This window comes from Amblyomma mixtum, chromosome 1 (assembly GCF_055824585.1).
Source record: "Amblyomma mixtum isolate Tamu chromosome 1, ASM5582458v1, whole genome shotgun sequence".
In the NCBI taxonomy this organism is placed as follows: Eukaryota; Metazoa; Arthropoda; class Arachnida; order Ixodida; family Ixodidae; genus Amblyomma; species Amblyomma mixtum.
This window is the reverse complement of record NC_143012.1, coordinates 253,046,696-253,071,170: the sequence shown is the minus strand read 5'-3', so window position 1 is coordinate 253,071,170 and position 24,475 is coordinate 253,046,696. Positions and strand designations below refer to the sequence as shown.

The 24,475-nt window shown below is 45.4% G+C and overlaps 1 protein-coding gene across 7 annotated transcripts in view; it reads right to left on the bottom strand.

Moving 5' to 3' along the window:
• LOC149371484 (adenylate cyclase type 8-like) overlaps positions 1-24,475 on the bottom strand; it is a 427,973-nt gene that overhangs the window by 62,583 nt on the left and 340,915 nt on the right. For all 7 annotated transcript variants that reach the window (XM_089565713.1, XM_089565712.1, XM_089565714.1 and 4 more), the window contains exons 2-6: positions 15,955-16,273; positions 14,487-15,042; positions 7,831-8,057; positions 4,071-4,220; positions 585-721 (exon numbers count right to left, since the gene is read on the bottom strand). In XM_089565713.1, the coding sequence (XP_089421839.1) occupies positions 585-721; positions 4,071-4,220; positions 7,831-8,057; positions 14,487-15,042; positions 15,955-16,273 (1,389 nt within the window). The remainder of the gene's footprint in view (positions 1-584; positions 722-4,070; positions 4,221-7,830; positions 8,058-14,486; positions 15,043-15,954; positions 16,274-24,475) is intronic.

The following is a 24,475-nucleotide window of genomic DNA, read 5'->3' as shown; positions in this document are numbered from 1 at the left end:
TGGATCACGAAAAAACCCTGTTTGCGAAAAACTATCGATGCATTGAAAATAATTGCGCCGAAGGATACGGTATTCTAAATTCCGAGAATCTCTTCGTGTTTTGTGCTGCAACTAATTTCCTATAGATCTCAGCTGCAAAGAATTGAAAATCCTTTGCCTGAACCAAGATCATTTCGGAACTATTCTCCGAACGGTGAGCCTGGCTTTGTTAACCCATTATATCTTCCTAAAGTAACAAGGTTCTGCCCGCATGCCCTACAGCAAATGTCCACAGCCGATGCCGTTCCATTTTAAAATTAATGAAGTCCACTGCTCACCACTAAATTCGGTACACACCTAATCTTTTCTTTCATAGGGGACTCAATATCGCTTGCTTCTCGAAGGCTCCGCCCGCAGGGCCGAGGCATTCGTACCGCGTTCACTTCCTGGGGCAGCAACAGCTGGAGTAGCGAGTATAATTACACTTGCTCTTTCTTGTTACATCTCAATCAGAAGGAACCAACCGATAAGCGGTCACGAGCAGGGGATCACATCGGTGAGTTTGAGCATAACATCATTAGTATACAGCAAAGCCGCCGCCTTACCTCACGTTGTCGTAGCAATGAATGTAGATCTTGTGAAACTGGGAGGTAAAAAATTTGCGGTGATCCTCTTCGTTCGATATATCTTTGATGATCTCTTGGGCCACAAAGCGGGGAAGAAGCGACAGCAGCAGGCTTTCCTGCGACCCAGAGACCGGAGCAAGAAAGAAGATACAATGGAGAACTGTGCAACAGAGAATTTCTTTAAGAACGGACTTAATGTAACTGGCATTGTGTCCTTTTCATAGTGCTTAAATGAAGAGGCGTAATTTGGTTCTACGACCATCAACCACGTAACCTGCTGTCGGCATTTCGAAACTGTTAGAGCCGGGGTGTTCTGAACGGGTACCGCCTTAAGCGTAAGAATTACAAAACTTGCTTGCGTCATCAAGACAGTGTGAACACCACTTAGCTCTTCTCTTCCGTCTAAATAATTCACACGTCTAAAGCCAGAAGTTTAACCCATTTGGGAAAGCCGTAATCTAGGGTGGAAACGCGACTTCCTAAAACAAAGAACACCTTGTTATTTGCCAAAAAGTGACGCTGCCATATTTTTTAAACAAAACAACGGCATTATTTTATTTCCTGTACAATTTCTTTCACTCAGTCTTCCTCTTTCCTTCCGAAGCACTCATGCCATGTATGCGAAGTCAACCTGTGCAGCGTCACTGAGAACAAATTCAGCACGCGTAATAAAAACATGATAAACCAAACTATGACTAATCGTTATAGTGTATCTCTTCTTCGAAAGTACCGTAATTTTATCTGCATTAAAATTTACCCACCGTCATAGGACTGCTCAAGCATGCCCGTATTTGCCAAGTCCCTACACATCCACACGCAAACCATGCTGAAATTGGTAACAACTCGAGTACTGACTAACTACGCGAAGTTAGAATGTGATGTAACTAAACTCGCGTGATTGAGCATACCGCGCGCTCCTGGCTGGCAGCACCCGAGATTCTTGCATAATTGAAGTTTCATGAGAGCAGATTGAGACAAGCACGCGATGCTCGACGGCCGCGTGCCGCCGCGAGGCCATTAAAAGTGCCGGCCAGGGAAAGCCGATGCGGCCGCTGGTACGCACCGCGGTGAAGGCCAATTATGCGGAAGGGAAGAAGACGTCGAGGAGGCAGAGCGACGCCTGAAGCCTCGCTGTCTGCAAACACTGAACGCCCCGCGGCCGGCTAAGTGCTTTCCAAGAATGCTAATTTCGGCGCTCCGTCCTGGGATGTGAGTGCTTGGCGAGACGGCCAGCACACGCACTTGGCACAACAGTTAAGGTTAGAGCACGATAGGAAACTAAGCACGAACGCACTCCAACTTCTCGTCGTCGTCCGAGGCGAGGGAGTCCCGACATAACAGCATCAGAACTTCCATGCTGTGTGAATACGGCGTCGGGGACTCCATGAGACTACCATAAGTGCATAGAACGGCGATAAAACCGCGACATGGTACCAGAAATCTAATCATACCGTGGTAACGGAACTCCCTTGATACCGCGATATCAGCATCAAAACTGCTATGGAAACGATGACAACAGCGTCGGAACTCCCATGAGACCATGATAACTGCGTCGGAACCATCCTGAGACTGCCTGCTACGAAGCCCACATTAAACCATATCATTACATATTACACATTCTCGCGAGCATCCACTCCCTGTTTCAAATCCCGAGATCCATAAAAATGCAGGCCCGTTTTCATTAGCATTCCCAGAGTCCTCACTTCCATCTTCTCGTGGTCCTCATGACCCTGGGACGCCTGGGAAAGTTTAGGTTATGATATAGAATTACGACGCCGTTTACAATAAACAAAGTGTCCTATACTAACAGGGCGCTGCAAAAGAATGGCACGAGTCACAAGCCTCAATACAAAACAAGCCCACAGAACAGAAGCAAGGCGAAACGTGTGCGCTCGTTTTTTATAGTAAAACATCCGCGATACGGCTAATTAATGATACGATATATGCGGGTTAAGCAAGTTAACTTGTTTAACATGAGTGTGAAACACCCAGAAGATACGTAAGAAGTGAACGAGTGGTTACCCTTTCCAAGAGATCCGTACTTTTCGCAGTAACTGCCTCATAATGCAGACTGGTAAGGCTTACCTCACGCTCAAGAAATTAGTGTTTCTTTAGAACATTAGGTTAAAAAAATACAGTTTTCAACAAGAACGATATCAAAAGGCCTTGATCAGGGGAAAAAAACTGCATCACAGGGAGTAATGTTCGGGGATCGTAAACACTGAGGAGGTTTTAGAATTCGACGACATAAAAAAAGTGAAATGTGTGAAAGCTGCAGGTAAAGCATGCCAAGTCTTTTTGTGCTAATGTCCAAAATGATGACGTTATCGCTGAATAAAGCTGCGATGAGGTTCAGAGAGCCAGGTGATGACATCTTGTGGAGCGGCAGTACATTTTCAGCACAGAAACATTTTCTCGGAGAAACGAAATCAACGCCATTCAAGTTAAAAGCCGTGAGCACTGTTTATCAGAATAGGAGGACGTACGGAAGGATGTGAACCAAGACAGCGGAAATCTTAGTCGTCACAAACAATGACGTAAATCTGTCGGAAATCTCCACACTACTTCGGTGCATTGAGAAGAAGCCTGAAGATCGCTGTGACTGCAATGGTCGATTACATCACTACTTTAGATGCTATAGCAAAACAACTTGGCATGCTTAACCCACAAACTTCATACATTAAATCACTTCATCTCGCAGAATTTCCTAAAATATGTTACATCTCCACTTTAGGCTCCTAATTGTGCTTACAAATACGAAAATTAAAATTTGATTCCAATAACAAAGCATTTTTCCTGTGACTGTGGAATGACGTTACGCTCAAATGGAATCTCGTTTTAGATGCTCTGCCTAATTTTGAAGTAAATTCTGCGGCGTACTTGAGGCAGAAATTGTATTTACAAATGTTTGCTTGCAATTAATCAGACCTTCCACTGCGCAGGAACTGCGAAAGTTACGAAATATTGTATATTTTGTTGAATTCCTAGCTATGCGGCTCATTTGGGACGCGGCAATCCCGTATCAGGGGTAAAATGTGTTCCCCCTAAGTTAAATAGCGACAATTGCGGGTAACACTACAGTGTTATTTTGGTTCGCTCGTCGATGTCCCAATTTTCGTCTACGTACATTCTTCTGTGGCACATCCACTATAGGCAGGGTCGCAACACGTGTAATTTTATATATATAGGTTGCACGATTCTACCAAACACAAAGTGAACAAGAAAGATAGAAACCTTAGGAAGTCTCCCTGAGGCTTCCCCATCCCTGGTTGGCTTTGCATTTGCAAGAAACTTATATACCTGCCTTCTCTCTAAAATGAACTACGATCCCCAAGTAACAAGCATGTGGCTTTACCAGGTTCATGAGAAAATTAGCACTTCAACCAAGGCCCTCTAGACAGGCAACAGCGCTTAAATAGCAAATTAGAACACAGCATGCTTAGAACACAGCGGACACCACCTCACCTGCTTCTTGATTTCTTTCTCTGTGCGGTAACGGGTTTCGATAGATCTCCGTGTTTCCAGAAATGCATTCCGTTGTGCTCTGTCCGTCAGATATTTTGTGTACATGCTGACAAAGTTGATGCAGATATACAGGCAAGAGTTGGTTAGAATCTGCAAAGAGAAAAAGAAGGCGATAGATGAAAGGTGTATCAAACACTGAACCTTGTGTAATAAGTGTTTGTTCTGGCAAACATTCAAATAAGCATGTTTATGATTTACCCTTGCAGATGAAGTATCAGGCACTTCGGCTTCAGCATTTCATTATTTCAAGGGCATTCCGTCACAAGGAATGCTCTTTCAGATATTCTACCACGTTTAGGGCGGAAAATAGTCAACGGCAGCAGAGTAGCATCTCAACTTTTACCACAGCGTCTGGACACACACCCATATAATTCAGGCCCGAAGAGAGCACATTACAATAGTGGACACATACTTACGAGTGGTCACCCCTAGAGGCACCAGTCTAAGCTGCGTAACAATGGCAGAAATACCATGACTTTGTTACGAAGGGCGGCGACTTTAATCTCGGTGACTTAGTGGTGCTGGTATCACAAAACGATGAAAAAGTCTCGCATACAGCGAACGCTGTGAATAAAAAACTTCAATTATCACAAAATTTTGACCTATTGCTGCCACACCTAATAACTGCTCGATCAAATTGGTTGTACCGGTTTTCCGACCGGTTATTAAAGCAAGTGGCTTGGAACCTTCTGCACAAAACACTGCCCCCCCCCCCCCCCCCCCCCGCTTATTTTCAAGCCAGCTAGGCTCCATTCTCAGGGGATTCGATAACAAGAATTAGAGGATGCGTCCGAAAAAAGGTTGAAGGCGAGAGCAGACGGGACCACCGGAAGTGGTGAGGGAAAAATAGCAAGAGGTGAACTGTGGCGGCGGTTTCCCTTTAATGGGCCTTGGGCATAGCCACTGGATGGAGGTAGCCTCGAGAAAACTGCTGTTTTTGAGTGACATCTCATGTGCACACTAACATTTTATTTGTTTTTTTTTTACTTCACTTGACCGACAGCTGGCCAAGGACCTATACCGGCCGTGAACGAATACCGCAGTACATGTTGTCCGGTTAACGATCACTGGCCAGTGCGCCAGTAGTACGCGCCCGGTAATTCCTTAAGTACAGACTAGAGCTTTCGCGTTTAGTTTCGCATTCTACGTTCTATATTGTGCGAATGTGCGGTTAATTTTTGAAACGACAACCCCAGAGAACTTTTAGACTACTTCGTAAGCATTATTTTCTGTTAGTCACCTTGCCACTTATACATACTCCCGTTAGTCTGTATCGCTCATTAGGGCGCCTAAATTAATTAATGCTCTTTCTCTAGTGGCGGCAAAGTTAAGGGTGTGCCCCGTAACTTTGTGGTTTAAATGCGTAGTCTGTGTACTCTCTCATTAGGAACACCCAGAACTAATCAAAAATCTGCACCAGGCAGTCAGGTAAATATTGCCTACACAGGCAAGTCTGCTTAGAAACAAAAAAAAAAATCTAATTATGAAACTTTGTAGTGAGGAAGTCTCGAGTGGAAAAAAAAACGATTTGGCAGAGCTAGACGTATTGATTAATAAGCATAAATTAAATATTATAAAATACTAGGCGAAAATTATTAGAGAAGTAAGCAAAGAAGGAGAAAACATATGCATGACAGCAACAAACCTGCCCGTTATTCCGTATTATTTCACCTCAAAAAAGTTATTACGATAATCAAATTATCAATTTGCATACCATCGCAGAAATATCAGGAAACCCTTCATGGGCTTTACAAGATCTCAGCAAGCAATGTGGCACAACCTAGAAATATTATCTGAGTAAAAATGAAAACTCTAGCTAATATATACTGGTAAAAGACCCCTGCCTACCTCTTTTCGTCAGTCTTCAATTTTGGCAGGAGCACATTTTATTACCGGGCTTCCATACTTTCAAAGTGGTGCGGCATGAGTGATGTTCGTGCGGAAACATAATGAGGAAATCAGGTATGAATATTACTGCTAAAATGATTTATTTTTTGGAAGCAGGAGAGAAGCCACCAATATTTTGAGCGATAAGCATTTGTTCTGCAAAACAGTGTACTTCCCATTTTGGCGAAGTATTTAATGATAAAGAGCGTGAGTACGCTATGAGGTGACTCCCGTAAAGGTGGCGACTTTCACGTCTTTTGTTAACTATTGAGCTCATAGTTAAGATGTAAATGTTTAAAAACTGTCGTTAACTTCCGTATCTTCGAGTCGGCCTAGGCAGCCCTGCCAGCTCATAGAAACAAGAAATGTGTGAAAGGCGTCTCAAGGAGCACTTTCGCTTTCGCTTTGAGCGCATGTTACGTTATCCTCCTCAACAGAGGCGCTTGCTGTGAAAGCGCAAATCCTCTCAACCTGCGCCATGAGCGATCGTGACACTGCGATTATAATACTGAGCGATCGTAATACTAATCAGCATGCGAACTAACACGTCTACTACTCTTCATATGAATCATGAGCCTTGGAGTCATCGCGTACGCACTAAATGACTTGCCTCATGGACATGCTTGCACAACTTCCCTCGTTTATCTTCGGCCAATATGTTTAACGCACCGCAATGTTCTTCCCAGAGATGTCATTGAAGTTACTTTATAATTAAATAAACAGGGCTGTCAAGCAGTGCGACAAGGATAACTGCGGGTAAGGTGCGGCGACTTTACATTTCTGATAGGTGCTGAAAATAAGCCGCGAGAGCATCGAACAATATATGCGGACGACAACAGCATCTCACGCGTTGCAGAAACATAAAACAACGTTCATACACTGCTAATCAACGGAAAGGGGTTATACGAATGATGCGAAAAATTGCAGACTCAAAGCCTACGGCCTTTTGTGAGCAAATTATATCACTAACATTAAGTGAAGGAGGATCGTGGTGAAGAACGATAACCTGTATTCTCAGATGAATCTGGACTCAGCTCTGCTTCAAATATCCAGAGAAAGCGTTGCAAATAATGAATGAAAGGAAGAACAAAGCTAACATGTACCTCCTGAAAGAAAGAAACCGGCGTGGCTTTTCCAGTTCTCTCTTTAAATCTGCAGCTCGTCCAACTCACCGCATTGCCAAGATCTGGTTTGTTCGCTTACCCAAGCAAGCTTCAAAAGTAGCACTCCGGTTGATTGCGCTGACTGCAACTGCTCCTTGCAAATTAATGAAATCGGCATAATCCCGATTGTATTCATTAAAACCCCTTATATCCCTAACCTAATCATGCTTGCATGTTTCTTTAACACCTATCCTATTCAAACTGTGCCGCAGAAAATCAATGAAACAGCTCTGGCTGGTTTCAAGCAGTAATGGTGTTCAAAAATAAAATTTTGATTGACGTTGTTAGAGCAATCAAGCCGACAAGGCTCAACAGTGTAAGTGCTAGCAAACAATTTTTGCGACACGCATTTATATTAAGCCGTTCACCAGTGAAAAACACACAGGCGCACATGAAGCACAGCGGTAAGTAACGACTTCTTCCGTGACATAAAGTCATCCCGTCTGTGTGCTTCAAGGAGGACATGACAGGCAACACAGAAAGGCCGTGACAAAAGCAAAAAGAAAGTCCATACAACACGAATTCCCGGCACCACAACATCGAGCACGTTGGACTGTGCAAATGACCGCGGATGTCAAGCAGCTCGTAGAGCGCACGTGCTTGACGATGGCGACCCGGCGAGCGCGACGTGCGCGCCGCCTACCACCTACCATTCGCTCGAACACCGGCTCGTCCAGATAGGCACGGTACACGCTGCTGACGACGAGGTTGACGACCGAAGCCAGCACGCCACACACGATGCACCACTTGAGCGGCAGCGGAAGCATGGCGTATGTCACGAACACGGTGAACATCACGTGCCACACCGTGTCGCCAGACACGTCGCCGCCCGGCTCGAAGCGCAGCTCGCCCCACGTCACGCCGAAGTTGCCGTTGCCTGCGACAGGAAGCGGGGAGTATAGAAAGCGATGTGGCGAAGTAGTGGTGGGTGGGCACCATGGTGCGTGACACGCATGAATCATTCTAGCTTCCGCGTTCTTCGATGTTTTCGGACTGAAATATGCATCCATGCAGTGTTTAAATGAAGGGCGCCTAAAGCCAGCACCAAGCTTTCAAAAAAGAGTGCCACTTGAAAGCTGGCAGAAAAAGTGTATACATAAAATGCAAACTTTCCAAAAAGCACATCAATATCATGGAGACATATTAATTTTCGTTTTACTCTAACCGGCGATTCTCCACCTCGCCCTCAGTAAAAACCGTGCCAGCAGATTTAATCAATATCCATGTACTTGCAATCACTACCAGCAATACGGATATGCTATAGTTTTTTATCTTTACCATTTTACCTCCCCTAAAATGAGTTCTGGTAGGCCAGTCAGGGTCATTTCATCTCCAGTACCTTTATTCGCTTTTCATGGCAGAAAGACCTTTTTTTTAAGGGAAAAACTGAGGAATGATGAATGTAACCTATTCCCGCTAAAACATGGTCTCGTTCCTGACCGTTCTTTAAAAAATTATCGATGGCAACTTGCACCTGAAATTAATTTCACTTATTGCAACTGACATTTTGATCATGAAGAACGATCTGGGGATGAAAAATAGGCGCTAAGAAGCAGACTGGCCGGACTAATCGTTGACATCGTCTATCGGTTATAAGCAGGACCCCCAGAGATCAATATAGGCTGTGTCTTTCTCCTTTTCGCAAAAGAAAGAGTAGAAAGTGAAGAAGTTCTCTTCTTTGGTCAATATAAAAAAGATTGCATCTTCATGTAGGTTTTTCCTTTGCTGCGAAGCTGAAAACCTCATGCATCATATACATTGACCATACGGGGTCAATGTTCCCATTTGGACCGGTCTTCATATTTTCCGGCTCCTATCGGTAATTAAAAACAGACACAGAGCATTTTTCTTCTCTTGGGTGGGCCGGCATCGTAGAAATCTGAAGAGCACCAGAAATGGTCATTGCAGAGATATGTTTCTGGGCGCTGAAAGCGCAACATATTTCGTGGATTCCTATTAGCAGCTCATCCTGACGCTGTTAATGCACAGGCAAGAAGTTCGCTTCCCAAAAAATGAAATACACCGAAGAGCTTCCCTATTGTATTAAGGTTACGTTTCGTGATGGCGGAAGTTTTTTCAGAATAGCATATTAAGTGATGCTTTCAAGTGCAAAGAACCTTGTGAGGCTATGTAACTGCCTATGTTTTATCTGGGTAAAAGTTTGAACACTTTTCAAAATTTTTAAAAGCTACGCGTTGTCCCTGACATAACTGAGTGACGTGTAATGGACTTGAAATTTAGCTTATAACAAACATCGGCTGAAAGTAGCATGGAAAGCAAAAGCTAAAACAATGAAACGTTCTTAAGGCTTCTAGTGTTCAACGCTTACAACGCAGAAATAAAAACTGAAGCAGAGTTACTGATTCCTTTTTATTTATTTTTTGTACCGAGCTTCTAGGCGTCCAAAACTAGGTGTCAGTATATGCGCTTGAAAAAGCTGCCTTTCATTTAGTCTTTCAACGCATTTTGCCAGGTCTAATACTTAACGCGGATAAAATCTCATTGAGAATTTTTTTTTTGTACCGAGCTTCTAGGAATCCAAAACTAGGCGTCCGTATATGCGCTTGACAAGGTCGCGTTTTATTTAGTCTTTCAACGCATCAAGCGAGCTTTAATACTTACCACGTATAAAATCTTAACGAGAGTGGTTCCTGAGTGCGCCTGTGAAGAAAAATTACCTTTTGGGCATTTGACAAAAGCTGCTATATTCTCTATATTTTCTCATTTTGTTCTGTTAGTCTGTGCGAGCAGAACTTTGCGACATTTAAAAAATTTTCTCTCGCGCAGATGTCAGCTATTCAGCGGAACAGCAAATTCATGCAAAAGTCTTTCTTTGTTTATATCAGAACTGTTACAATAATCTGTATGGTGCCGAAATCATATCTGAAAACGTAACAGGCGTTAAAAGGCTGTGCCGAATTATAGCTACCAACATTTCGGAAATGCGGAGCATTGGGTCAAATTTGTGCCGCCTCTTTAATTGCAAGAAGTAGAGAAAACATGGCTACACCTGAAATAAGAGCTTCAGGCGCCAGAAAAAGCTGCGGAAAATTTTAATATCAACGCAGTTGAAGGAGAGCTGGGTTGATAGGTACGCTAACATGACGAGGTGTCACTAATTTGTTTTCCTGTAAAGCTGTTCCTTGTGCTCCAATAGAGTATTACCATTTATTGGGTCTTCCTTTCTGTCTTTAATGCTGTTTATTTGTTTTATTTTAAATTCACGAAAATGAAAGTACAAGAAATATGGGAAACGACAGATAATTCTGTAGGTGCTGTTTGTGGACGCAATGCTATTTCCACAGACAAAATAATGCAGACAACAGCCAGCTGTTTTGTTTTACCGAATCAAGCCCCCCTCCCCCCCTGGAAAAGGATCAGTAAATGATGTTAAGAACTGGAGCAAACCACGAACAAGCAGAAATGAAAGCGTTCGGTAGAAAATTTATCATGCTTTGTTTTTCCATTGTTCTTCGCTCTTTAAGTTATATACACCTTTTTCCTTCTCCATCACTTATGTTTGCATGACAGCACATGGCTCAAGTTAGTCGACTTACATGGTTTACGTACGAAGTAGATGGGAGCCACGCAAAGAAAAAAGCAGCGAGAACGGTGCGGCAGCACGGCTTTGTCGACGTAATATTGCTCACGAGAGGCGCGACAAACGGGTGCCACGCGAAGGACAGAACAACGAGGGTGGGGAAATATATCCTGCATGAGAGGACCGCGATTAACGACCCCAAGCGTTGGGAAAATTCGGGGGCAGATCGTGATTCCCTCTCGCCCCCCCCCCCCCCCCCCCTCTCTCGCCGTGCTTTTGGTCAGAGAAGATGAAGTGATTCGAAGAGCCATCGCTGCCGCCAGCTCATTGATTTAATGATTAAGCGACGAAGATGAACACTCCAGAGCTCGCGGCTCGGACCCATCGCGGCCTGCGCTCGCCTGCTAATTGCATTCCGGGTTTGCCAAAATTTTCACGGTGCGGGCGGTTCCTTCATTGGCGTATCAAAAAATAGAAAGTGAGGGCTAAACAAAACAGCTACAAAGATTTCGACGACGCCTATAATAGTCATGCGAGATGGCAACAACGCCCGTAAACCCACGCCCTGCAGGCTTCATCGATTTCGCGGCAGACGCCACTTTGCCGACGCGACGTTCATCGGCTGCGGTGGTGCGCGATCGCTAACTTCGTTGGCACCCACTAATTATTTTCGAGTAGGCAGTGCCCCGCCACTGGTGATTATGAAGGAAGGCAGGTCGAACGATGGGTGGGAGTGCGGACGGTTGGAAAGAGCGGTGTGGTGAAGACCAAGAGTGTCTGGTGCGGGGGAAGGGTAAGGGAGTGTAAAAGATGGCGGGGGAAATAAATGAGAGAAAGAACAAAATAGATGAGTGAAGAAATTTTGGACGTTCCGGGCTCGTAAGCGTGATTTTAAATCAAATTTCACGCCTTTCTGCCCATGTGAAGCGGCTCCTTGTTGAGAGAATCGTTCGGTTTATTAGTCGCGCTGACGGACGCATGATGCAGCCATGTGTGGCGCTGCTTTAGCGATGTGGAACGGCGGACAAAATGCTTGGATCTCGAGATCCCGAATACTGCCTTTTAGTTATTGTTCTCTTCCATCACTAGACTCTACTACAGAAGCTAATAAAGGAAGGTCTGCAAATACAAGCAGTTAAAGGTAAATTAAGGACGCGACATTTCCAAGTCATAGAATGCTTTTCCTCTTCGTTGCTCACTCGTTTTCACTAAATCGAGAACTTGTTGGATGTAGATTGCTGGCTTCAGCGCTAAATCACCTTTCTCTGCATTCGCAATTCCACAACTACGCGTGCAAGTGCCGGTAATGAAACTCTATTAACACAAGAGTCTTGGACGCGTTAGAAAGCTACCGAAAGTTCACAAAATTTAGTCAGTTGAATGGACGTTTTTAGCGATGTAAGGCTTTTTGTCCGGATGTAAGCCGAGAGTACCAGTCAATTTTCTGCATAAATTCTTTAAGGCTTCGTAATAACAGTGAGCATGCAGACAGGGGCTGTTTTGTTTTCTTAATTTTTTATTCATCTCAGAGCAATGGTTCTAATAACCAAACCACTGCGCAAGTGAAAGCATTCAATGAGTGAAGAAAAGATGACTCTCGCGAAAATTCGCGCGAATTTTAAACTGGAACACAGAAAACTTGCTCGATGCATGAAACCTTTTCAGTGATTCCAGACCACGCATGCTACGCGAGATGACATGCAATTTTCTCTGGGCGATATAACAACCACTAAGCCATCACGGTACTCTGAGGATAGAACAGCTGAAGAAAAGAAAACTATGGACTTTACGGAGCAAGAGTACTCCTGTGACGCATTCCAAAACAATTAGCTTAGCTTTCGTGCCCTTTTAATCTCCGATAATTTATGCATATGTGCCAATTTCTTCGGGCTCTGCAACTTTACGGACATCATGCGCATCAGATCAGTCGTTTCTTGTACCAGAACGTGGTCAGCTAAAAATGCGATCGATTTAAGAAGAATTCTTCAACCTCAGAGCATTAGCGAGATAAGATCCTCCATGTCGATGATGTCCATGTGTCGGAAAATGCATCCTAGAAAAGTATTGAAGAATCCAATTCCGTACAAGCTCGATGTGGGGTTATTGTACACTCAAATTTAAACTTACTTCGCCAAAAGCGAAGTTTCTGCGCTACACGTCTCGTTTCTTTTCGCATTCGGTTCGAGGCTAGGGTTTCATGGTCAGGCTTCTGGTAAAGACCGGCGATAATTGTGGACCCTAGTGGCACAGCACTACAAAATATTGAGACCGCTTAACGCACCTTCGCATTGCGTTGCGGTGTGTTCTGGATCCACTGAGAACAGATCGAAGTTGATAAAGACGACAACGGGCAATGGACGCCACGAGAAATAGGCATTTAAGCACGGGAGGTGATCGGTTGCGGCAATAACATAATGAATTCTTTACGGATATAATGGAATTTTCTTTTTAGCAAGTGAGAATGGTTATGTTGTGCCGTATGATATATGCTGATGTTAGTGGGTTTACGTAGCCCGTGGAAACGCCGAATAACTGTTGAACATGGCGATTATCATGTCAGATATATTCGTCAGTATTTTGGTCATTCAGTTGGTGAAATCGTAGAGGTTTTGAAAACTCAGCCATGTCCACCTGAATGTATAATTGCACTGCAGAAGGTGAAAAACTTAAATCATTTCTCGCGAGACCAGTTGTCTGTAAAACGGATCGCTTTTCCGATTCGTCCATATTATATTTTGTTTTGTGAAATAAGGCAATAAAAAAAGCAGCATAGTTATCTAATGCAGCGGCCAGAGAAGCTGATGTGTTCGCGCCGTCGCGGGTCTGAAACACAGTGGCAGCCATATTTATTCTATTTCTGCAAGTCTCGCTTGCTTCATACAAACAGACAACGGGTTTTCGAGACTTGGAAGTTTTAGAGCTAGTGAACTAAAGCAAAGCCGAATCTTTTTTACGCATGACAAGTAAAAACTCGATGAAGGGCAGAATGGGACGGCATCGAAGAGTTTGCTTTCTAGATAAAAACAGTGCTGACAGTGGCGAAGTGAAAGTCGAGATGTTTCACAATATGTGTGGGTTCTGATTTGAGAAAGAATGGCGGCAGACCCTTTCAAGACTGTTTACATGTGAGAAAGCCTTAGCCCGCCCGCTCACTTTGTGAACGTAGTCGCCGCACGCTGCGGCGTGATGTAACCCGCTGCCACGAAGCTTGCAGTTCTACCCTTGCACGGCTCTACGTAGACACCGCCGCATCCTTAAGGGTATGATGGGATAGCTAATGGGTTAACGACCATAAATGAAGAATTGGCCTTTCTTTATTTCACATTCGGAGATGCCTGGCAGTCCTCATACCACTACTGGAACAGTGGTGCAGCGGTTAAGCGGTGCTCCATTGCCCTGAGATGGGATGGCAGGTGATACTATCTGTTGAATTTGTACGATTCAGGTTGTCCCGAGAAACCCCATGCGACCAATCATTAATTTAACCGCCACCCGCCAGGTTGCATGAGGGCAGCACTTTTTATGGGTACCATCGAGTGTTGTCATACACACACACAGACGGATTTTCACTCAATGGGACAAGTAAGGCTTACGACTTAAAAAACTATTGACCTTAAAAGCAGCCCTGTACAGGCGGCTCAAAAGGATTAGGCTTTGCTTAGCAACACAGCTGAGCGAGGCATAGCCTCGAATGGAAGTTCCAATGACCTCACTTGATCGAGTGCAAAACAAATTTCATCGCGAACTGCTGATGACAGAACTCACCCTGCGCGTTTAATGCCAGCCAAATGAACGCCGCCCCCCAGTGCAGGTAGTTGTTTGCGAAGAACCTCCAGCATGTGAGCACGCAGAGCAGCACGTTCACCACTATCCAGGGGAGGTACCGGAGTAGGGCGCACTGGGTCAGCTCGGGATCTTCGCCTCTTCCGGAGGCGAAGAAGGCCACCAGGAGGGCCAACTTCAGGAACACGTCGATGAGGTTGACGATGACGAGAGCTCGCCGGCGCTGCCGGTGGGAGTAGCGTTGGTAGGCGAGCTCGAGGCGGTCGTCTCGGAAGCTGTTGGTCATGCGCGGGAACGTGAAGCTGCCGAAGCGGAACCCTTTCTTGAAGTGCTGTTGCATGCCTCCCCCTCCCCCGCCGCCTCCTCCTCCGCCATCGCCCTGACCGCCCCCAGGACCGGGAGGCCCCGTGCATCTTGAGCCGGCTATTCCGTCGGTGACGTTGTTATTGTCGGCTCCGTCGGCGCCTTCGTCGAAGGAACCCGCTGCCGATCTGAAGCCAGCTGGTGTGGGCACAGCTACTGCGGTGCTGGTGCTGTCCTGAAATGTGCCAAGTAGAACGATGTTCACCGAAATTCCCCCAACATACGCAGCTTAAAGCAAATATTACCTACCGGTTCATGAAGTAGTAATTTTTTTTTCCAATAAGTGATTTTGTTCACATAGCGATTTTTAAAAATTGCGCAGAAGTGTTGAGCTCAATTAAGATAAAGTACGAAGACATTTTCCGTGGAATGCGTGCTGCGTTGCATACAGTCGCAAAGTGTGTCCTTTTTTCATTTGTCAAAACCATGTGGCCATGGCATTCTCGAGGACGTGCACACGTTCTAGGTGCGTGATCAGCCAAAACACTAGGTCTTTCTCTGCCGACAGCAGCAGAGAATGAGTTGGCAACGAGTTGCAGCCCTGCCATCTCAGAGGCCCAGCAAGTGAACTGATAAATGTTTCCTCTCGCATGTAAAAAAGATGGAACTTAGTTAACTTGAGAAACGTTCCTATAAGATGATCTTCGAAATCCAGTGTAGCTTCTGACAACCCGGCGTCTGTGTAGCATCACCGCAGGTACGCCGGCTTAGGCGGATGCTAGTTTTGTAGCTGAAGAGGTTCACTGTTAACTGACCATGGCTTTTGAAAAAGCCATAGTCAATGACTTATGAACTTCATCAGCCATGATTTTTAATCAGACGGTATGCCGTCCAACCATTAAATACATCTAGTTTGGTGCTGTCGTTATTAGAGCAAAGCAGATGCGACAAGCATCGAGAATATGAGTATGTCCAGTTCAACTAAATTAATGCCAGTTCGTTGTGGCAGAGATAACGCTCACAGCCTTTTCTGAAAGGTTCGGACAAAGACAGTCTGCTTTATGAGTCAAAGTGATCATGCCCGTTAACTGCTTCTGATGCAATTTACCGTAAAGGGGAGGAGCTGGCCGAAGAATAGGTTACTCACGTGGAAGGAGCCGTTGGACTCGGAGCGCGCCGGAGACACCGAGATGACGACCGAGTTGGCGCTGGGGTTTCCGGTTCTCCACAGCTTGGCGGTCTGTCCGTCGGGGAACTGCAGCAGCTCCTGGTCGGCCGGCTGCACGCTGGACGAGCCATTGCAGCCAACGATGGACATGGGCGTGCGGCGGCCGTCCCGGTTGCTCACCGACAGCGACACGGTGCCCAGCGGCTGCAAGCCATGGCAGGGCCCCCCCGGCGGCGGCGACGACCACGAGTCCTGGATGCGCCGGAGCGCCTTGAACCACAGGTACTGCGAGCGGACCCTGTGAATAGCGTAGACGGATGCGGCACCTTATAGGCACTCGAGGAGCTCGTCTATAGACACGCATTCTGTATACCGCCGCTAAATATTGACCAGCATTACATGTTGGTAGGAAGCACGGCAACCGCCAACAGGCCTGACTGCCAACCTCTAGACTGGCTGCGGGAGTGAGTGGTTCCTCATGGCCAAAGGAGAACATGAACATATTCCACGTTGTGAATTGATCTTTCATTTATCTTCCCTCTCCTCTTTCACTTTCTTTATTTACCTCTTCACGTGTAGGGGAGCCAGCCATGCATTACCTGCCTAACCTCCCTGACTACACTTCTGCTGCCTCCCTTTCCAACTACGAATAACACTATGTCCCCAGCTATGATGACGCACGCAACCCCTCTTCAGTAAACGTATCGATTCAGAACTTTCTATGTGAATAAGAACATGCAAATCAATAGCTCTTCCGATGATGCCAACCTATAGCAAAACATCAGGCACCAGGAATGCTTCTGAAAGACGCAGTTCCCGATTCTCGCGCTCCTCCGGAGCTTATTTACACCTGATTATACACTAGGAATTCTCCAACCAAGCGGTTCCGTTTTACTGGTCGTACCTGACTGCCGCCCACTGCCTTGGGCCATATGGCAGAGAACGTATTTGTGCTGCCTTTTTGCCTGCTACATTAAATTCGGGCCAAATTATACGGTACGTGTGGAGGCGTGCAATATCTCACCACGACGCGTAGCGTGCGATGCGCAATAGTTTAGGTTGCTTTTCATTATAATGCCCATCTTTCTTGTTGCTATCATCCTCGCGGGCATTCTTGAGAGCGTAGATTGATTTCGGCTGTACTACTGTTCCGGACGCTCGTTTTATTCCCGAATTCTTGTTATTTTCTGACCAGTTTCGCCGTACAACAGTGCACATACAACTGCTCATTATGCAGCCAAATGTTACATTACCAAATTTTATATATGCCTCTTCATTTCCTTACAAATGTTCACGGCAAAGCTTCACATTTAGCGGAACCCTTTTTTTTTTGGGAGGTACCAGTAAAAATAGCAAAGCGGTTGCTCATGTCTTGCTTTCATCAATGTACATATGTTTGGGTGCCCTGTTCGCTAAATAACGTGATGCGTCAGTTCCATAGCACAGGGCTGTTTTGGGCCTGCTACCAACGGAGTTAAACTGCGCTTCACTTCTGCTTCTCAGTGAGCTGTGCCATTATCAGATGGAAATTATCCAATTTGCAATGATGTGCTCAGTGGTGTACGCTGACTGAAATGAGTGGGTGAATCTGGACTCCGCAAAGCATATATTGTCTTTAATAAACGGTCTCTGCATCATATAATGCCTTAATTGAAAATAGCAGCGTTCATCGCCTCAGTAAATGAGAACATGGCTGGAGTGCGCCGGAGCCATATGGAAGGTGTGGGCCAAGGAATGGGCGGAAAGTGGGTATGAAGGAGAGGTTCCAGTGCGTTGATCTCACTTCTTTGATCCTTGTGAGGGTGAAAAGTGTGTCGCATTTTCTTCTTTTCAACTATTACTAGCCCTGTCCAGCCCGCTAATGTTACTCATGTTGCTAATGTTGCTTCTTAAAGCCACCTTGCTTCGATGTGCAGAATCCTCTGAAAAACGACACTCGTTTTAAAAACTCCCCATCTTCATATGTGATATCAGTGCGTGTGCCGTCTAATGGAATGCGAACTACTATTTTGAACGTTGTCGTTCAGCAGTGAACTGATCGGCTCTGAATTAATCGTCACTTGCTACTCCTGACCGCGTTCCAAAAGTGTCTGGCACGCTGAATAATTTAAGCATGGAAATTAGGGGCTTCCACCATGGCAGTCATGCAAGGGTAAGAACAAGACACGTAATAAGCTTAAACAGCTTTCTTGCTGTTTTCCTGGTGGGGTTGGTGTGCGGAGAAGTAGCGGCACCAGCAGGGTCCCACTGACTTCTGATATGAAATAGCGGAACTACTTCGTAAAGTCACGCATTGCGCACGGCACACAGAAGGCGCAAGTACAGTTCACGTCGCCATTATGTAGAGCCCTCGAGCGGCGCACTTTCCTGCATAATAACCTACACTTTGTCTCAGCTTCTACGATTTAGAGGCAGCGCTTGTGCGCAAGTAGAGATCCATAGACTTGCAACTGTGGTGATCACGGAAACTATTCTCGGAAACCATGAGTGCTTTCTATTTTTAGTTTTGACTGCATGCAGCGCACTGCTCGAGAGCTCTGCACAAGAATGACGCAAACCTTACTGTGAAATAACAGCAATTTAAATCTGAAGGCTGAAGCACCTAGCGACAGCTTCGCATAACTCGTTTTTGTGGCCGTGGGTGAGATAGTTTTAGTTCATCCGTTAGTGCCGCAGTGCCACCATTCGTAAAGTGGCATGGCTTGAACAAGGCGCGCTCGATTTTCGTCTAAGGTCGATAATTTACAGTGTTCGTTTCTTAGTAACAACCCCGTCACATTACTAGACGCAAGCATCATGCGCAACACCGCAAGCCTCTCATTGAATAGTTTTTCTTACGTGAAGAGAGGTATTTCCTGGAGCTAAAACCGGACACCAAGAGGCGGGCTAAGAGCAGGCTCCTGCTTTTTCTGCTTCGTGATATTAGCACTAGAAAGTACTTCTCTTAACACCATTAAAGAGCAAGCCCAAGTAGACTCTGTTATTGGTGATAAACTTTACCTTCGATGCCAAAGAAATGAAAAGAAGAAATTTCATACTCTATTGCGTTTTTATAAAAGGCCGATGTGGCATCCTTATGAACGTAAGCTACACTAGAAGGCGATTAGAAAATAAAAAATGGACAGACTGGCTTCAACTCAAAAAGCTGGCTGTACTCTTTGCGAAACATTTTACCAATCACAGTAAGCGGCTCTAGCTTTGAAGACGAAAAAGCTGTGCGACAAGTGATTCATGACTATACGATGGTTCACAATTAGCGTAATGACCGCCCTATGAAGACTTATGGCATCCACAGTTGGTTAGGAAACTATGGGCTATTTTCATGTCCTTAGCACATCGCAATTTCTTCACTTTCATGGTGCAAGGTTACCGAGAGTAGTATTGATAAAAAACAAGTGTGCTCTAGCAACGAGCCGGCCACTCCATTGCGTTAGGGCCAATGAACTGTTTGAACTAGTATAAAAGCAACATGGCCACTTGAAGAAAAAAAAAAACGGAGAAAAACATCACAGAGGCAATAATTTCGTTATTTACACCCCGCATAATGTGTGTATTATCTGACCCATATAATCTCTCTATACCCAACAAAAAAAGCCAAATGCCTGACATGTCGTAAGCCATATGTGCGCAATCTATTAGTCTGCAGCACAGTCAGTAAATACAACAAATAGAGCCTCAATGAATGTTCTAAAGACAATGAGAAGGCTTGTTCAGCAACATGAGAGACGGATAATTTATTAAGCCACGGCCGTGCCGAGGAATGCTCTACTACTACGCGGCTCTGGATTCTTATATGTTGTGGGAAAATGTAAGCAGTAAATGAAATAGAGCCGTCGTGCACAGACTAGAGCTGATGAAGAGGCAGAGCACGTATACGCGCTGCTTTCCACTAAACCCCTCCTGCACAGTTTCATGTTTTCAAAAAGAAATAAAGATTAAATTGCAGTGCTTGCAAGAGCCGCCTGAACTGCAGTGTTAGAACCTTGGAACTCTTGCAATCGATCTTTGAAGCTTTAAAGCAGCCCTGTCGTGTTTGAAGGACTGGAAACTTCGCCAGTGCTGGCATGTTCGCGAAAAATGATATGTTCCAGAAAGAAAAAAAAGAAAACTCAGTCAGGCAAGGTTTTAACTCACGTTTTGATATTCAAAAGCGAAAGAAAATGGGTGCAGGGGCAGGCAAAGGCTTGAATTAAATCTGGCGTAGTTCGAAGCTGTAGGGGAACTCAAGTAGTCTGAGGAGTGTTGCCTGGGTCCGCGATACTTTTCGTGCAAGATCTCGATGAATCGCATTAAAAAGCACGTTCCACTTGCGGCACTGCTGCTTACGCATATCAAGGACGCAAGCAGAGCGGCGGAGAAAACTTGAGATCTTTTGCAAACTATACGTCATTCTACTCTGGAACGAATTCGTTTGAAAATGCTGCCCAAAATTTGAGCGTGAAGCACGCAAACCGTATTGGGTAAAGTAGAACTGGAATCGGAAATATGAAAATGAGGAAATGTTCGGTTAGCCAGAGCATTGATTTTCTAATCCTTAGATCTTCAGCGTGGTTATGTCTCAGAGCTCAGACGGGTTAGGTGCTACGTGAGTACTATGGCACCAGTTTGTGCTCAGAATAGAACGTAGAAAAAATGTACGCCGAAAAAATCCGGATCCAAAAAAAGACAGTCTTAGCTTCGTGACATAAAGTATATATGAGCATTGGGGCTTTTACTTGTATGCTATCACATCCGGCGGGTATCAATATTAATAAAAAAGAAACATAAAGCGCAAGACAGCCGAATGCCAGTGGACCGAAGCGGCTACACGCCCTTAATAGTAAGCTTATTAAGGGACAGAAGACAGTGGCAGAAGACTATCAGTCATTACGAAGTCAGAGAGCACATTGTCAGTAACCGTTCTTAATCATGTTGTAGTGCACTGCTAAATCGTGTTTTAACCAAGTCGCTTAAAAACGCACTCCCGATCTTGACGTACCACATGTCACCTGTCATAGTTTTAATCACATTTCAGGCGCACGAATAACCAAGAACCATAGGTGTCACTCCAAATTTTTTTTGAAGCGATAGCTTCACTACGCCAGCCACTTCGCCTCGTCGAGCGTGGTCGCACCTCGGCCGTATGCCCGTGGCTGCAGCAGTGCGCCGGAGCCACCACAAGAGCCGTTGCCTAGCAACCGCCGCACCTGCACTTCGCCGCTCTGCCGCGCCATCTAATATGACGTCACCTAACCATTGCGCTCGCCATCGGCGAGAGCGTTCGGTGCGCTATCTGGTATGACGTCATCCAGCCGCCTGGCGGGGATACGTATATATAAAGGCAGTTGGTTCGTCAGTAAACGAACCGTAATGGCGTGCGATGGGCCGTCTACGGCACTTGCGCGCTGGAATGAAACCAAGCGTAGACGGCGTGCCGAGGAGTCAGCAGAAGAGCGCATCGAACGACTGGAGAAACGCCGTGAAGGGGATGCCCATTTTGCCGTCACTCGATGAGTGATGGCAAAGCTACACCAATATAGACATCTTGGCCATAGCGAAACTAGGCGTAGCCAGTGGTACGAAGCTATCGCTTGCAACCACGTTTAATCAGAGCTAAACCACAGCCATTTTTTTTGCGACAGCCTGAAGAGTGTAGAAGTCGTTTTAACATGGTTGTGTTCTATGCCTTGCACCAGCAAAAATCTGCCACGCTTACTACGTCGTGGAACGAAAACCCATCGGCATGGTAACTCAACAAGTGTCTGGTTCCAACGGTAGCAATCCATGCTCTTCTGATCGGATATTGATATATATTCTTTTTAGAATGTGCCCGAGAAAACGCAAAAAGATATTTGGCATAATAACACCTCTAATTAGTAGCCACCAGTTTCACGCCTATCACAGAATCGGAAGATCATAGACCATGGTACAAACATTTCTGGAATACGCATGCAACCTTAACCATTGAGGTCGTGGTATGTATATTCAAGAAGATAGTTTTACGGCAGATCGAATGGAGAACATTTGCTAGACACACGTTAAAACAGAGCAATATTTGAGCCAGAAATGAAATCGAAAGTGCTGGAAAGCTCCTTTAAAAAGCCAGTAGAGGCTGTTTACGTGTTATGTCAACCGGCGGATAAGAAAAATAGGAAAATGCGCAGTCAACCTCTGGCAATGCGTAAGTAATAAAGGGAAGCTGAGGGCAACTTCATCGAATTGTTAGCAGTAACAATTGCCTTTACCCCTCTTCCAGGCTATATGGCAGTTTGCCCAGCAGCAAATATGCAACAATAACCGAGAAAATTGCATTTAAAGATCTTCGCCCCAGTGGAATCGAAATTGCAACGTTCACCCGAAAAAGGCAGGTTGACGCAGTACTCAATTGAATGACGGTCTCGAATTGCCTCAGGGAACCGGGCTTGAAAATCACTGCCGGGACATGCATTTTACTCGCAAGATCGGCCGGCTATGACAGCACGTTTATTTCATTATTTAAATTGTATTTTTTCTAGCTTATAACATCATCGATATCAGTGATAGTGTTTCTTTTTACTTATAACACGGTACCCTATCTATTCCAGAAATATATGTTTCTCCTCAGCGTCCATTTAAAAACAGCAGGATGGGCGTGCTGAGAAGCTAAAACAAAAAAAAAAAGTTTACACAAGCACAGACACGCGAGAACTGATCAGAAAGATTCTGATGGCGCAAAAAGAACAAACAAAGGGAAGAGTAGCGTCCATGGCGTGCATTTATCTGTCTGCGCTACGTGTCAGCGCTAGGCTACTCTCGTAATGTGTCACTAACTGGCACAGCATTGCACACTTCAGCTGTTCGTGCACTTCGGTTCCCAACAAGAGCACCAAACAAAATATCAAAATCTTTGTGCAATACATGTGTATTTTCAATCACGCTTAGTGAAGCACTTTCGTGATGTTAGCGACATTGATAACCAAAAGATTGTTAAAGATTTCAGTCTGATCGGAGACTGAGAGCTTCCAATCGATCCATAGGTGAGTTTTACGACTTACAACGGAGGCCTCCGAATTAGGCCTGCTGTTCCAGACTTGAGTGAAGCAAAACCGGGATATGACCTCAATCCCAGGCTACGACACCTACGTCACTAGGACCGTTAAGGTTTTCAGGGCCTAGTGCTGCACCCGTAAATTAAAAATTCACATAAAAATGAAACTTCATTGGTGCATGTTTAGGAGACTTCACGGGCAGTTGTAGCACCAACAACGGTGTGGAAAAGGATTCTAAGCTTTTAAGCGATTAAAATAAAGCGGATGCCAGCCGTCCGTGTCTAAGAGATGATTCGAAAAGAAAATATATAGAAGGATCGCGTTTTACGATAAACCTTGACGTGCACTCTTTAAAAATTTAGTATTTTAGTGTTTCTATTTTATTTATTTAGGAATTTCGGCTCTCGCGACAAGACAAAATTATTACGCACTAGGTCATATACGTTAGTGAGGTGAGTGCGAATGAGAGGAAGTGTAGTGTTGGTTTGGTTTGGTTTATGGGGTTTAACTTCCCACAGCGACTAAGGCGATGAGAGACGCCGTAGTGGAGGGCTCCGGAAATTTCGACCACCTGGGGTTCTTTTACGTGCACTGACATCGCACAGTACACGGGCCTCTAGAATTCCTCCTCCAAAGAAATTCAACCGCCGCGGCCGGTAAAGACGCGGGTTCGATGCCGGCCGTAGTGTAGTGTAGTGTGTCACAGTGTCTCACAGTGCACCTATGATTGGATCCCCTGTTACAGCGTACGCGCTTCGACGGAGACGAAAGAAAAAAAATTGGCAGTGGCTTAGCTCTCGTTAAACCTGCAGGATTGCGAAAGCAACGAGGAGAGAGAGGCGATGGAGAGCGCGTGGCAGCGGCGGCGGCCCCAGCACGCTAGCTATGCGCCGCTACTGCGCATGCGCAACTGGCGAGCGCGGCGGCGGCGCCTTTGAGTCACCCGCGCAGCGGTGGCGGCGGAGCGCAAGCGGTGCGTCATGTGACGTCACTGCTTCTCGCGCATGCGCAGTATGGCCTTTCCTCGGCTCCGCGAAATGGTTTGGCGACTAGCGTAGTGGTGCTTTTGCAACAAAAAGAATGCCCGTGTATTAGGATTTCTATGCATGTTAAAAAGGCCCTAGTGGTCTAAGTTGATCACAACTCCTCCACTACGGTGTGGTGCGAAGCCGTTTGCTCTGCTTTGGCAAGTGAAAATTTAACCATTACACTTAAGCAAGAGCTTTAGGTCGTGTCACGGCCCCACAGTATTCTCGATATAGCCAGTTGTGCGAGGTCTGAAAATGTCAGCTCTAGCGGCGGTCGCCACTGCGACGTGCTGATGTGCTCGAAACAGCCTAAACGTTGGTGAGTGAGCATTTGCACTTTTTTTCTGATAAAGTATCACCATAGCTTACCTCCGCACGTTCCTACTCAATGCTTGCAAAACGTGGTCTGCATCCTTAACCTATAAAGAGGGGTTGGACTTTTCGGTTTTTATTTGTTCAAAAATC